The sequence below is a fragment of the Phlebotomus papatasi genome, chromosome 2 (genome assembly GCF_024763615.1).
Source record: "Phlebotomus papatasi isolate M1 chromosome 2, Ppap_2.1, whole genome shotgun sequence".
Taxonomy (NCBI): Eukaryota; Metazoa; Arthropoda; class Insecta; order Diptera; family Psychodidae; genus Phlebotomus; species Phlebotomus papatasi.
Genome location: NC_077223.1, coordinates 30,861,928 through 30,875,129, shown reverse-complemented (window position 1 = coordinate 30,875,129; position 13,202 = coordinate 30,861,928). Strand labels below are relative to the sequence as shown.

Sequence of the window (13,202 nt, the reverse complement as noted above, 5' to 3'; positions counted from 1 at the left end):
TATTTACTAAAGTTCGAATTTTTTGGTTACATAGTGTAAAATTGAAAAAAACGATCACTTAAAAAATGACTGAATTTTAATTGTGTTTTAAAGTTGCCGTTCGTAGTCCGTCTTTTAACGCTTTTCGATTATTTAACAAATTGTCAAATAATCAAATGAAACAAAAATAGTTAAAGATATCGACCAGCCGTTTTCTGCAAAGTTCAATATCATTTAGACTAGAACACAACAAGAAGCTTTTGTTACAGTAGACTCTCTTTCAATCAGATCTTTTCCTATCGGGCGACTTCTAATTCGAGTGATTGTTGCATTTCAAAAAATGTTGACAATTTGCATATTTGATTAAATTTGCCTAAATGAAGTGAAATCAACCCTAACAAAAATTAGTTTTCAAATATTAATCCCCATTTAGATTTTGCCTAATGGGCATGAATATGAGAGACTTGCCTACTATGCTCTGACCCTGGAAAGAATTTACGAGTTAAGCGAATATTCCTTTACTGCGTTTAAATTGTAAATGATGGGTAGTAAAAACGTTACATAACACTTATTTCAGACATAAATTGCCGATTTTAGGATATATTCATGAACTTCCAATAGTGTGAAAGAATCCAATAGTGTAAATGGGACTTGTCGGAATTATATTTTACACTATTGGAATCGTGCTGTAGTTAACACCAGGGTCATAAATTCAGTATCTCCTGCATACTATTTTATGTAGCAGAAGGCTTTCAGGCTTCGCTCACACTCTGTCTTTGAATAGTTCATATTTTTTTCCATATTTTATGAATCTGACCTACTAGATCTTGGATTTAGAATCTACCGTTTTTTGATTAAAGAAATATTAAAAAAAGTTCTGAAGAAAATTCAAAAATATCTTTTTTTTTCGAAATATCGGTCTTGCGTAACTACAAATAATTTTTGACATCCCTTTGGCAATACATGAATACCCCGAAGATCGAATGAAACCTACTTGGATCTAAAAACCATTCATACACTCAATTTTTTGAAATTGGCAAAAAGCTGCTTAGACAAGCCATGTGCAATCGACTGGGGGCGGGGATCGGGACAAGTGATTATTATCGGAAAGGGATAAATCTATAGAATACATGGTCAACCTCTTAAATACAACTTCACACAGGTGGGCCAGCTACATATCGTTTATTTGATAAGCAACTGGACTAACAGCTAACAGAATTTACTTTTGAACGACGCATCGCTGCGTGACGTTTGGAACGAATGTAGATACAGTAGCCTCTCTCAAATTCGGGCATATGGGACCGAAATGTCAGCTGAATTAGACAGAAATTCGGGCGACAAAGTTTTTGAAATGCAACGATTTTTTATTCATGTGCATATAGATATTGAGTTTACACACTCATATGTAACGTAAATTGCATGAAAATCCCTCAATAATGCAAAATCATATCATAACTAAGACAAACCATGCCAAATTTGAGCATATTTGATTCATTTGATAATCATAATCAAACTTGAAAAATTACAACAAACTTTTTTCAAATGTAACCACTGCCCGAATTAAAAAGTAGCCCGATCTTAAAAGAGCCGAATTTGCGAGAGTCTACTGTACAAAGCAAATGCAGTTAGCATAGTTGCTGATCCAACCGCTGATATGTCGCTAGCGCCATACATTTCTGAATGGTGGGTTTCAAGTTGAAGACCTATTTATATATGGCAGTATGTTTTAATATCTAGTCGTAGATCACACATCTCCTGAAAAATTAGTCCAGATTAATAAAAGGTTAGGAGAATCTCATACCTAAATGTTGCTAATTGAATTAATCTTTTTGAAATGACGGTCAGTTAGATTTAAATTTATTGGAAGTTTTCTTGGCAGTATTGGAATTTTTGGAAAAGGCTATGTTCATTAGAAGAAAGACGTACGCCATTTTGTGTTCAAAATTTGATGGTGAAAGAAAAAAAGATTTTTTAAGTAGAAAAAGGATTCATTTTAATATTGAAATTAATAAAAAAATAATAAAATAATAAAAAAATGAATTTGTGTAGGAGAAGCAGATTGCTTCAAAATGTGAGATTAAGCTAATTTTATAATATTTGCTTTAGCACTGACGCCATTTTTGTTAATTTTTATTTTAGCCGAAACAAATTCGATTTGTCCAAAGATTAATCGAAAATTTAAACTGAAATTTTGTTGGGAAAATAAAGATTGTTTGGAAAAAATTACAACACTAAAATATAGAATATCGCGCATGAAATCTTAAATCAATTCCTGTACACTCAGAAAAATAATCGAGTAAAACTTACTCGAATCGATGTTGAATTAACTCTTTTTCGCTGTGATTTTCGATTATTATTAATCGTATCGGGACATATTGTTACAATGTAATCATGTTATATTGTTGTTGATCCCATGTTGGAAGAATCTGCCAAGTCCGTTTGTAGACCGCCCTCCCCGCAGTGTGGATGCTTCTTCCATGCTTCCGAAGTTGTTGGGCAGAGGCAGTGCTTTGTTATTACGTTTTATTCCGTGTGAAAATGTTTTTTTTCTGAACATTCAGTTGTATTGCACTAGCCGGGACTCGAACTCACAACTGTGAGAGTCGAGTTAGAAATCTCATCCGCCCAAGGCCAGCGGTCTTGTCCATTGCGCCACTGAGATCCCCATTTTCGATTAACTATATTTTAGAGTTGATTTTACTTCTATTTAGGTGTAATATTCGGAATTGTTTTAACTTTTTTTTCCTAAAATTTCCATGACAAGAGCGTAAATAATTCTTTATAAGACTGAAAATAACTCGTTTTAAGAGTTAAAATAACTCGTTTCAAGAGTTAAAAAAATCTTTTAGATTTAAAATAACTCTTTCAAATCCTAAAATGAATAGATTTTGCAATTATATATATATATATTTTAATTTTATAATTTTGTTGTTAATATTTTCTTGGCCTCATGTTCCCTATGTTTCGAGCGACGTATCACGTATAATGCACGCACATGTCTCAATGAAACATTGTTATTCATATTTCTAATCTATTTCTAAACGAAAACACTCAAGCATATACTTCAGTCGAGACGAAATTTTACATTGAAAAAGAGTAATAATTATACATGGATAACCGACGAATTAATTCAACTCGCACGAAGAGTTGTTTCAGCTCTATTTACTAAATTTTATGACGAAAAAGGGTAACAATTACATCGATATTCGTAGAGGTAATTCAACTCTGCCATAGAGTTGTTTTAACTTTTTAGGTTTTTTCTTAGTGTATAGAATATTATTTGAAACTTGCACAGCACGGCTGGGTTCATTTCGAATGCCTTCAGCACACCTTTTAGATCGATAAAATTTCATGAAATCAAAATTTGCGTCTATTTCTTTCTCAAAATATTTGCATAAGTCTATCCTACTCATTAGACTTCAAAGTGGACTGAACTAAATTTAATTTAATGTGATGTTCTAAAGAAAAAAAAGAGTGTGAAAGAGTAGTATAGACATATGCTAAACTTTTATGGAAAGAAAGGGATGTGAATTTCGATTTTATGAAATTTTCTTGATCTAAAAGGTGTGCTGGAGCCATAATGGCTCTAGCACACCTTTTTGGTCAGGAAAATTTCATGAAGTCGATATTCGAATCAGTTTCTTTCTCACAAGTTTTGCATATGACTATCTCATTCTCTCGCACTCTTCTTCTTCTTTTGAACATCACACCAAATTCAATTTAGCTTAATCGAATTTAGAGAGCGAAAGAATGAGAGAGACATACGCAAAACGTGTTAGAAAGAAAGGGATTCAAATTTCGGTTTCGTGAAATTTTCCTGATCTAAAAGGTGTGCCGGAGCCATAAAGAATACCTAAATTTTCATTTTAGATTTAGCTTAATCTTTTTTTATTGCAAATTTCGCATTTTTCTTCCATAGTATAGTTTGCAGAGAAAAAAAAGCCATTGAAACTTGAATGAAAAGTGAAAAACAGCAAACATGTCAGGTTTTAGTGAAAAGTGTGGCCTTTTGCCCGGAAATTCTCGATGAATTTGCGTCTTTTCAAATATATTTTCTCCGTCTCTGATTATTGTATACCATCGCAATATGTATGCATAAGTTGAGATCCTCTCTGTTGTGTCTGTTTCTGTGTATGATGGGTATATATGCGTGAAAATTCCACGAGTGAAAATATATATATCAATGATTTTTCTTCTTTGCTAATAAGCAAAAAAACAGTAACAGTGCAGACCCTGTATAGAAATCAGGGAGAAAATTCATCAATTTTCTCCGTGTTGGTCACCTTTAATGTGAACTCTGAGTGAGAAAATTGTGTGAGTGACTCTTTAATATCAAAGTAGGCGAGGGGTTGGGGATAAAAGATCGAAGGAAGCAGAGAGGTGGAGAGAGAGAGAGAGTGTAAATAGGAGAGAGAGAGAGAGAGTTTATAAGTAAAAAGATTGCCAGAAAGGGAGAGAGAAATACAGGAAAAATCAGTTTTGAGACACTAAAAATTGAAGAAAAAAAAAACAAAAATCAAATAAGAAATGAGATTCCTTTTTGGTGTCATTTTCTCCAGGGAAGTTGGTTGGGGGGGGGGGGAGGGAGAGGAGAGTCATCAAGAAAAGGTCTTAAAGGTCTCAGACCAAAAGAGGATTAGGCTTTATCGGGGTAAAAGCTCCAACTAAAAACAATATATAATTTAAGTAACTTGTTTTTCTCTCTTGAGAGACAGAGAGAGTGAGAGAGAGAGAGAGTATGTGAGAGATGAACACATAATCTGGGAAAATGGGAGATAGAGGGTAAATGGAAAATGTTCTCTTATATAATTGGACTATATTTGTTTCATTCTAACGTGTATTTGAATGGTATAGGTGCATCTCATTTGTGCAATAATTTTATAATATTTGACAGACGATGGCCTTTTAACTCATTCTTCTTGCAATTGTGTGTATGTGTGTGTGTGTTGTGTACATGTGTGTATTGAGGAGGAAATTGCCATCAATGTATAAATAGCTCTCCGTTTTGGGTTGAGAGACGCGAAACCAAGAGAGATAGTTAGATGGAATTATGAATGGGTGTAAGGGAGAGGGATAGTATGAGATGACTACTACTATTGTTGGTCCCTTTCGCACCCTTATCCCGTTACGTGACACCAAATGAAACACAAAATTCACTGTCATTTCCAACATGGTGTCTTGTCTTTGGGACTGCAGAGCCCCAATAAAATGTGTCTTTCCGGAAGTCTTGGGGGTTTTTGGGAATTTTTTGGATGTCATGGGATACTTGAGGAATTGCTTGAGGTATGTGTGATGTTTGTGGTGTGAAAAATGTGGGGGAAAGAGGTGAAAATGGGAAGTAAATATTGTGGTGTTTGTCCAGGTGACACCCAAAAAAAAATTCTCTTGCTATTAACTTGAAGAAATATAATCCATTGAGTAAAATCCGGTTGAGATGAGTTGGAATTACCAGAGAAATTGTTGCAGGATATCTGTGGGTGTATGTGGAGTTGAAGATAATGGGACTGGATGTCTGGGTATGGTAAAAAATCCATCAAAATGGTGGATTTTTCAGGAGAAGAGAGAATATGAGATTCTGGGAGAATTCCTCATCTTTTTTTCTGTCTTCCTTCACCCATTTCATTTCATTCATCTCTCACACTCTTCTATCAAATATTTTCCCATATTTATCACTTCCGGGTTCTCCATACTCTCTCACATGGGTATCCCCCTTTAAAAAAAAATCTATTGCTCCTCTTAAGATGGGTACCATTATCTGACCATATGGGAAGAATTCCGAATTCCGAATTCAGGAATAATCTGCACAAGTGAAAATATTATCCAATTCCGAGGATTAAATTTGTAATACACTTCCTTTTTCTGGCTCATTGCAGATGGTTATAAGTGCCCCAAAATGCAAAGTGGACAGCCAGATAGCCCTATTTGATTGTGGAGAAAAGAATCCCATTAACTTGGTGTATGTTTTCTCCAGAGGCACAGAGACACTCATGTTTAGTTGATTGAAGGCACAATTTTGTGCTAAAATAATCTAGATCTCTGTTTGCAAAATTTAAAAAAAAAGTGGGCAGACAGTTTTTAAAATTAAAAAAAAAAAGATAATCTGCGAATCTTCATACGCAGATTTTGTGCATAGAAAGAGACAACAAAAAAAAATAGTGTTATATAGATTAAAAGAAGAAAAAAAAGTAGCAGTAAAAAGTAATTTAGAGTGAATATAATTGAGCTGAAAAAAAAAAGTTGTGAGAGGAAGAAAGGCTAAGAGACTTTTTATACGAAACAAAAAAAATCCATCCCCCTAGCACATCCCCTTCAAAAAAGAAAGTTATATATTTAAAATTAAGTGATAGGGCAGTGATAGTGTGAAGTGCAAGAGACAAAAGTGTTCTTTCTCCTCTTTTTTTCCCCAAAAAAAAAGAAGGTAATATAGTGAAAACAACAGTGAAAAAAAAATTAGAAATTGTGTTCTAAAGAAAGTTTGCAAAAAGTAAAAAAAAAAAAAAATTGGATGATGCAGGGTGTGACGGAATGAAATGGAAGCGGCTGTTCGACTAGTGCAAGGTGGTGGCCCAAATGGGCAACGTATTGATGGTGGAGGTGGTGGACAGCAACCACAGCAACCGCCAAATGCTCTGACACATCAGGTGCGAACTGTACCACCGCCGGGGGCACCACCGGGTGCGACTCAGGTGCGTCCAATGGACATGCAACCGGCCTATGCGGCTAAATTGCAGGCTCCAATGCAGAAAGTCAGTCGCAGTAGTCCATTGTCGCCCCCACGCACCGCAGCCACCACCTATTCATGCTACACGGGCACCGTGGTACGTGATCCAGGCGCCAGATATACCCAGCAGATCCCCTACAGGCAGGTGGGTCAATTCAGAGAGACTCCCTACAAAATGCCTCCACATGCAAGTTTATTTTATCTAAATCACTATTGAAACGCTTCTGTGGCGTATTTTGCAGAAGGGGAAATTGTGGTCAATGGGTTCAGAATTAGGATTTTCAAAACAGAAAAAATATTGAAAAGATTTAACCCATTCCTTACCATGGTATTATACATGATACGCAAATTGAGTGATTTTTGATGATTTATTTCTGGGCAATTTTTATCCGAATTGCTGTCGGGAACGGATTTTTAGTAATGTTAGTTATTCAATTACTTGAGAAAAATAGTTCGACAGAAATGAAAATACATTTTTGTTATTATTTTCTTGCTTCGCGGAAGGTCATGCAAAATTTTTGCTCAAAATGGCGGGCGGAAAATACGACATCCCGTTGAATTTGTTAAAATTGACCTCTTTCCTCTTTCCTGATTTGAATTCTAGTTGCCAATTTGTTTTCTTGGATAGTTACTCTATCTAAAACAATAAAATTTGCAATGAATTAATGCACAGAATTTAAATTCAGTGACCGTTAAGACGTGTGTTTGACAGGGGCTCTCCGCGCCCCCATATGAGATAAAAAAAATTTTCTTTTCAAATAAAATCATCTACTAATCTGTAGGAAACTAATCCCAAAATATGACCATTCTATCTCAAGTATTTCTTGTACATTGACTGAATGGGTTAATGGAGAAAAAAGCTCACGATTTTTGTTAGTTCTAATGGCCAACGCACAATAATTTTAGCTGAGATTCTTTACAATCTCAGCTTTTGTGGTCACAGGTGAAATCCGACCTCCTCAGATCGGGCCCAAATTTTGTATGTACACGTTTTGACACTCATAAATCACGAATATCATATGCGCTAAAAATCGATTTTTGTGGACGTACGTCCCGTCCCGTTCCGTCCCGTCCGTCGTATAACCACTTCTAGCAAGAGAACGGAAAGAGATATCGACAAGCGGTTTTCGGCAAAGGTTAAATGTCGATGGGCGGCTAGAAGTAGGTGATGTCAGACCCACCCCCACCCCCCCTTCCGCCATTTTGAAACACCCCCAAATTTATTTTCTCAATAACTCAGCCCTTATGGCATCGATCGATTTCAAATTTTAGTATGTTATAGTTGGGCCTAAGAGCTTTCGATCGATACCGAAATTAAGGTACCCCGACCCCCCTGATCCGAGCTCTAGAGGGGGTCAAAAATTCAATTTTCAAATGATCATATCTCTGGAAAAATTACGGTGATTTGGAAAGCTTACGTGGAGTACTACAAACTTTGTGACACCCCAATTTCATCCGATTAAATCGAAGCATCGACAATTAAATTTTACAATTTTACAATTAAATTTTAAATTTTAGTATGCTGTAGCTGAGGTCGAGATCTTTCCAACGGTGGGTCGCACTCTTCCCTTGATGTTCCCTGACCCGAGCTATAATCAAAAAAGTCTTGACCGGACTGCATTTTTAGTGTTTCTGAAGCGATTTCGATGAAATTTTAGTATATATTGAATATGAGATCGAGATCTTTCTAATGATGGGTCCTATTCGTTCCTACTTAAACCCACTGTACCCCGACGCTTACCATATCCATATGGACCGAACCCTATCTCTAATGTTTTAACCGATTTCAATGCACTTTTCTTTCTTTTGTTGGCCTTCCCCACTCAGACTATTTAAAATAGAAAATGACCAGTAATAAGCCCAAATAAGCTTATGGTAGCTGAGATTCTTTACAGGTGACCTCGAAATGCGTGCAACTCGTGGTGCTTGCAACTCGGAATGCGTGAAAATTCGATTGTGAGTTGAATTTTGGGGGTAAAGAATCGTGTCGAGTAAACTGTTCTCGGCAGTCGAAATGGATGAAATTGGCTTGACGCGATTCTTTACCCCCAAAATTCAACTCACAATCGAATTTTCATGTATTCCGAGTTGCAAGCACCCCGAGTTGCACGCATTTCGAGATCACCTGTAAAGAATCTCAGCTACCATAAGCTTATCTGGGCTTATCACTGGTTTTGTTTAGTAAACATGTTTTGACATTTCAATGAGAGTGAGTGAGATCTAAATCTAGCCATCCCGCTTATTCCTTTAGAAAAAGCCATAAACTTCCAGTTTGAAACCCTTTATGCTAATAAGCATTTCAATTATAAGCGCCACTAGAGCGACATTCTCTCGAACTTCCATTGTTCTTACAAGTACAGGATGTCCAGGGATTATGCATATGATGGGATTATGCAAATACATTTATGCACCTTTGCCTGCCATTAGGAGCTCATTTGTGAAATCATTTTTGAAATACCCTTAAATGTATGAACTTTTTTCAAAGCGGTAAATTTGATATGCGTAACTTATGAATCGTTGGTGCCTGGCAATAGCCCAAGAAATTAGTGTCGACAAAATTTTGCATATTTCTGTAACTTATTCAAAAGCAATCTCCTGAAAGTATGCAAGTTCTGTATGCATAATGCCGTTTTGCGCAATTTTTTCGGTCCCGAAGATATGCATATCATCCTGGGACTACCTGCATTTGAAATTGGATTAGTTTTGTATTTAGACCCAATTTTTGCAAAAGAAATCACTTTAAAACAAATCAAAAACATAATTTATATTTATAGAAATTTTTAATTTTTTTTTTACGATAATATCCCCAAATCTAATGTCCGGCGCATAGGGGAAAATACTCTCCCTTCGAACGTTCATGCCTTCGAATAATATGAATTTTCTTTAAGTTTTTCTAAGAGATTTAAACATTTCTATTAAATATTAGCTAGCTTATTATCAATTATAGATAATAATGTGATGATCATGTGGAAATTTCTTCGGAAAAGTAAAAGAAATTCACATTATTCGAAGGCATGAACGTTCGAAGGGAGAGTACTTTCCCCTAATAACTTTTGTAAACATGTTTTTGATATTTCAGCGTGTGTGAAAGAGATCCAAACTAGTATTCTCGTTCACTCTCAAAGACAATTTCGAAAACTTGTATATGAAAGAAAAATTATTGTGTTTGGCATAAAATTCAATACTTTCAATTTTTTTTAAATTTTTTTTTTATTTTGAAATTAAAGAAATTTTAAAATTTCTGTATAAAGACGCTTTAAAAGTAGCAACCTGAAACTTAAAGAGAGTTATTTTTAAGTAGTGTAAGATAGGGTAATTTGGAATCATGTCTAATTCGGAACTTTACGATTTTCTAACAGTTTTAGATGGCTAAAAGAAAAAACAACGACGAAGTCTCGTACTTCTTTGTGGTTTTCTTTTTCTTTATGACCATCTGAAACAGAGAGAAAATCGCATAATTTCAAAGTAGACATATTTCAGAATTACCCCCCATTTTACTATTTTACTAAAATAAAAAAAGTTCAAATTTCGGGATTGAAGGGATAAGTGATCATCACGATAGATTTTTATTTAGTTTAGACGTGAATGCTAAAGGCGTTTATTCGTTAGAGCTTGAATGCTTGCGCAAGTTATTGGACATTAGACTTTTTTTTTATTGAACTTTGTTTAGGTAATTAATTCCTAAAAACGTAAATAATAGAGGTAAGAATATATTAAAAAAATGAATAATGCTTTTTAGGGTCTTAATGAAAACGATTTCTCTCTATAAATACGTGAAATATTTAAATAACAAATGATCTATTTTATTATTGTTTTGTATATTTTACTGAAAAAAAAACAATTAAAAGTCAAAGGAAAGTTCAAATGGGGTTGGGTCACATTATGATTTATAAAGTAAACGATTTACACAAGGACTTTTCAGCCAAATTTGATGGATTTACTAATAATATCTCGTATAATAATTTTTTTCATAAAATTTTCTTGGATTGAATTAGTAAGTGGGTTTAGTGGGTTTTTAAACGATATTGTTCAAGTCCGTCATGGACCAGTTTATACGTAAACAGAAGTGACAAACGCAAAAAGAATTTGTGAAATGCTTTAACACTAATAAAATCAGATGATTTGTCCTATAAACTTATACTGTTAAATAACTTTATTGATCCAACAAATAAGGCGACAATTGGGTTATTCTTTGTGAGATTTAATTTAGACTTTTTTTTATGGCTTTTCGATAAACTGTATATAAAAAGTATATATTGTTTAGTTTTTTGATCCCTGGCCATATTCTTCGAATTATGAAATACAAAGATCAACAGGGTTTATGAAGCCCTAGGTGATGTTGAGGCAGGTTTAGGCAGCTTTTTTGATAGGTCCTTTTAAATAAACTTTAAGTTAAATTTTCAGTGTGAATTAAAGATTTACTATTCTGAATGGCTAATGAAGCTTTATAAACTAGAAACTAGTCTTAAAATTATCAGCATTTTAAAATTTTCGAGTTTCTCTTTTACTAACGCGAATAGCTTTCAATTAAAAGACTTGCTTTTGCATTATAAATGTTTTTTCGGTCATTGGTTTATTCATCTGGGTCCAAATCGCTTGAAAATTAGGTCCTTCAGGATGGTTGACCTTTAACCTTTAATAATTCGAGATGGCGATTTAACCGGTGAAAGGTGTCGATTGACGAATATTCAGCAGGTCTACCTCCCAATTCTATCCAAAAATGAACAAAATCGCTTAGGCCAATTTTAGGAAAAGTTGGAAAAACATAATTTTTGACGTATTTTAGGGGGATAGGGAAGGCACGAAAGGGCAGGGGACAAAAAGAAATAGATTAGCTTTAAGATTATGTCATTTTAGAAAGGACATCGAAGATCGTAAGTTGATATATCTTACCGTTCAAATTTTATATGGGTCATATGACTGGAAAAATGCGAAAAATAGTATTTTTTAAATAGAGCTATTACCGTTACATTCTCGATTCATTGCTGATCGTGACGGATTAAATCGGATTTGGATTATCATAACCTTTCAAAAAAAAAAAAAAATCGAATTTATTTATGAAATTTATAAAATCGGTTAATAAATAGGCTCTGCAGGGTGGTTGAATTTTATCCTTGAATATTTAAAGATTCCGGTTCTTTTCATGAAAGCTATCGAAGAAGAAATATATTCAGCTGGACTACCCCCAAGACATCTGAAAATGAACGAAAGCTTATTTTGAAATAAGTCAAAAAATCATGTTTTTAATGAAATGCGTAGAAATACGAACCTAGAAATACGTATCATTTCGATTAAATTACAAGATCAAACACAGTATTTTTTAAAGTAATTCTCTTTTTGTACCATCTCTTAGAAATATTCCTCATCAATAAGCATTCCCGTATAAAACTCTTCAAATTGTTAGTACCCTTGAAAATTCCAAGCACCTCCGAGAGGTTCTTGGAATTATTTAAAGAAAACAAGAAATTTGACGTCTTGAAATCTTGAAATTTGGTTCTAGAATTGGAAATCTTAATATCCACACGGTTTGTGTCTTGGATTTCAAGATTCCAAGAAATTTGTCAGATTTGATATCTTGATCTTGATTTTTTGATTTCAGAATACCAAAATAATAGAATAACTTTCCCGATTTGAGAGCTCTCTCCGGTTGAGGTTTTTCCTTTACCGATTCGAAAGTACAGTAGACTCTCGCTCAATTGGCTCTTTTTCAATCGGGCGAAAAATTTTGTTGACAATTTTCATGTTTGATTTTGAAGCGAATTTGTTCAAATTCACTGTAGTTCTTCCTATTTTATCGTGATGCTTTATAATTGAGCGATTTTTGTGGAATTTACAAAGGCTTTGACGCCCAAATCTATCGATAAACCGGATGACATTTTACCCCAAATGCCCAATTGAGAGAGAGTCTACTGTAATAGGGCTTTTCTTCTTTTCGTATTTTTCATTGTCCTAAGGGCGGGGAAAAGAGAAAAAGTTATGTTATTTACAACAAAATGCAAGGTCATGGAAAAAATCAATAAGATTATACACACACTACTCATTTATAAACAATTTTATGTTACAATTACAACACTTATACCTTAAATTTTATAAAATTTTTACTAGTAAACTCACATTTACTGAATCAAAATAACACGACTGACAACTCACTAAATCAAATACAGTAGACTCTCTCAAATTCGGGCATATGGGACCGAAATGTCAGTCGAATTAGACAGAAATTCGGGCGACAAAGTTTTTAAAATGCAACGATTTTTTATTCATGTGCATATAGATATTGAGTTTACACACTCATATATAACGTAAATTGCATAAAAATCCCTCAATAATACATAATCACATTAAAACTAAGACAAACCATGCCAAATTTGAGCATATTTGATTCATTTGATAATCATAATCAAACTTGAAAAATGACAACAAACTTTTTTCAAATGTAACCGCTGCCCGAATTAAAAAGTAGCCCGAACTTAAAAGAGCCGAATTAGCGAGAGTCTACTGT

General features: G+C 34.3%; 1 protein-coding gene across 7 annotated transcripts in view; it reads left to right on the top strand.

Annotated features, from left to right (window-relative positions):
• The window catches only part of LOC129803435 (uncharacterized), a 124,289-nt gene that overhangs the window by 7,753 nt on the left and 103,334 nt on the right, over positions 1 to 13,202 (top strand). For 4 of the 7 annotated variants that reach the window (XR_008751862.1, XM_055850004.1, XM_055850000.1 and 1 more), the window contains exon 2: positions 5,853 to 6,887. Coding sequence is in view for 6 of the 7 variants with exons in the window: in XM_055850004.1 (XP_055705979.1) it covers positions 6,510 to 6,887 (378 nt within the window). In the remaining variant the exon portion in view is untranslated. Of the gene's footprint in view, positions 1 to 4,931; positions 5,263 to 5,852; positions 6,888 to 13,202 lie in introns of those variants that run through there. The other 3 variants (XM_055850001.1, XM_055850002.1, XM_055850003.1) reach the window with 3 other exon arrangements.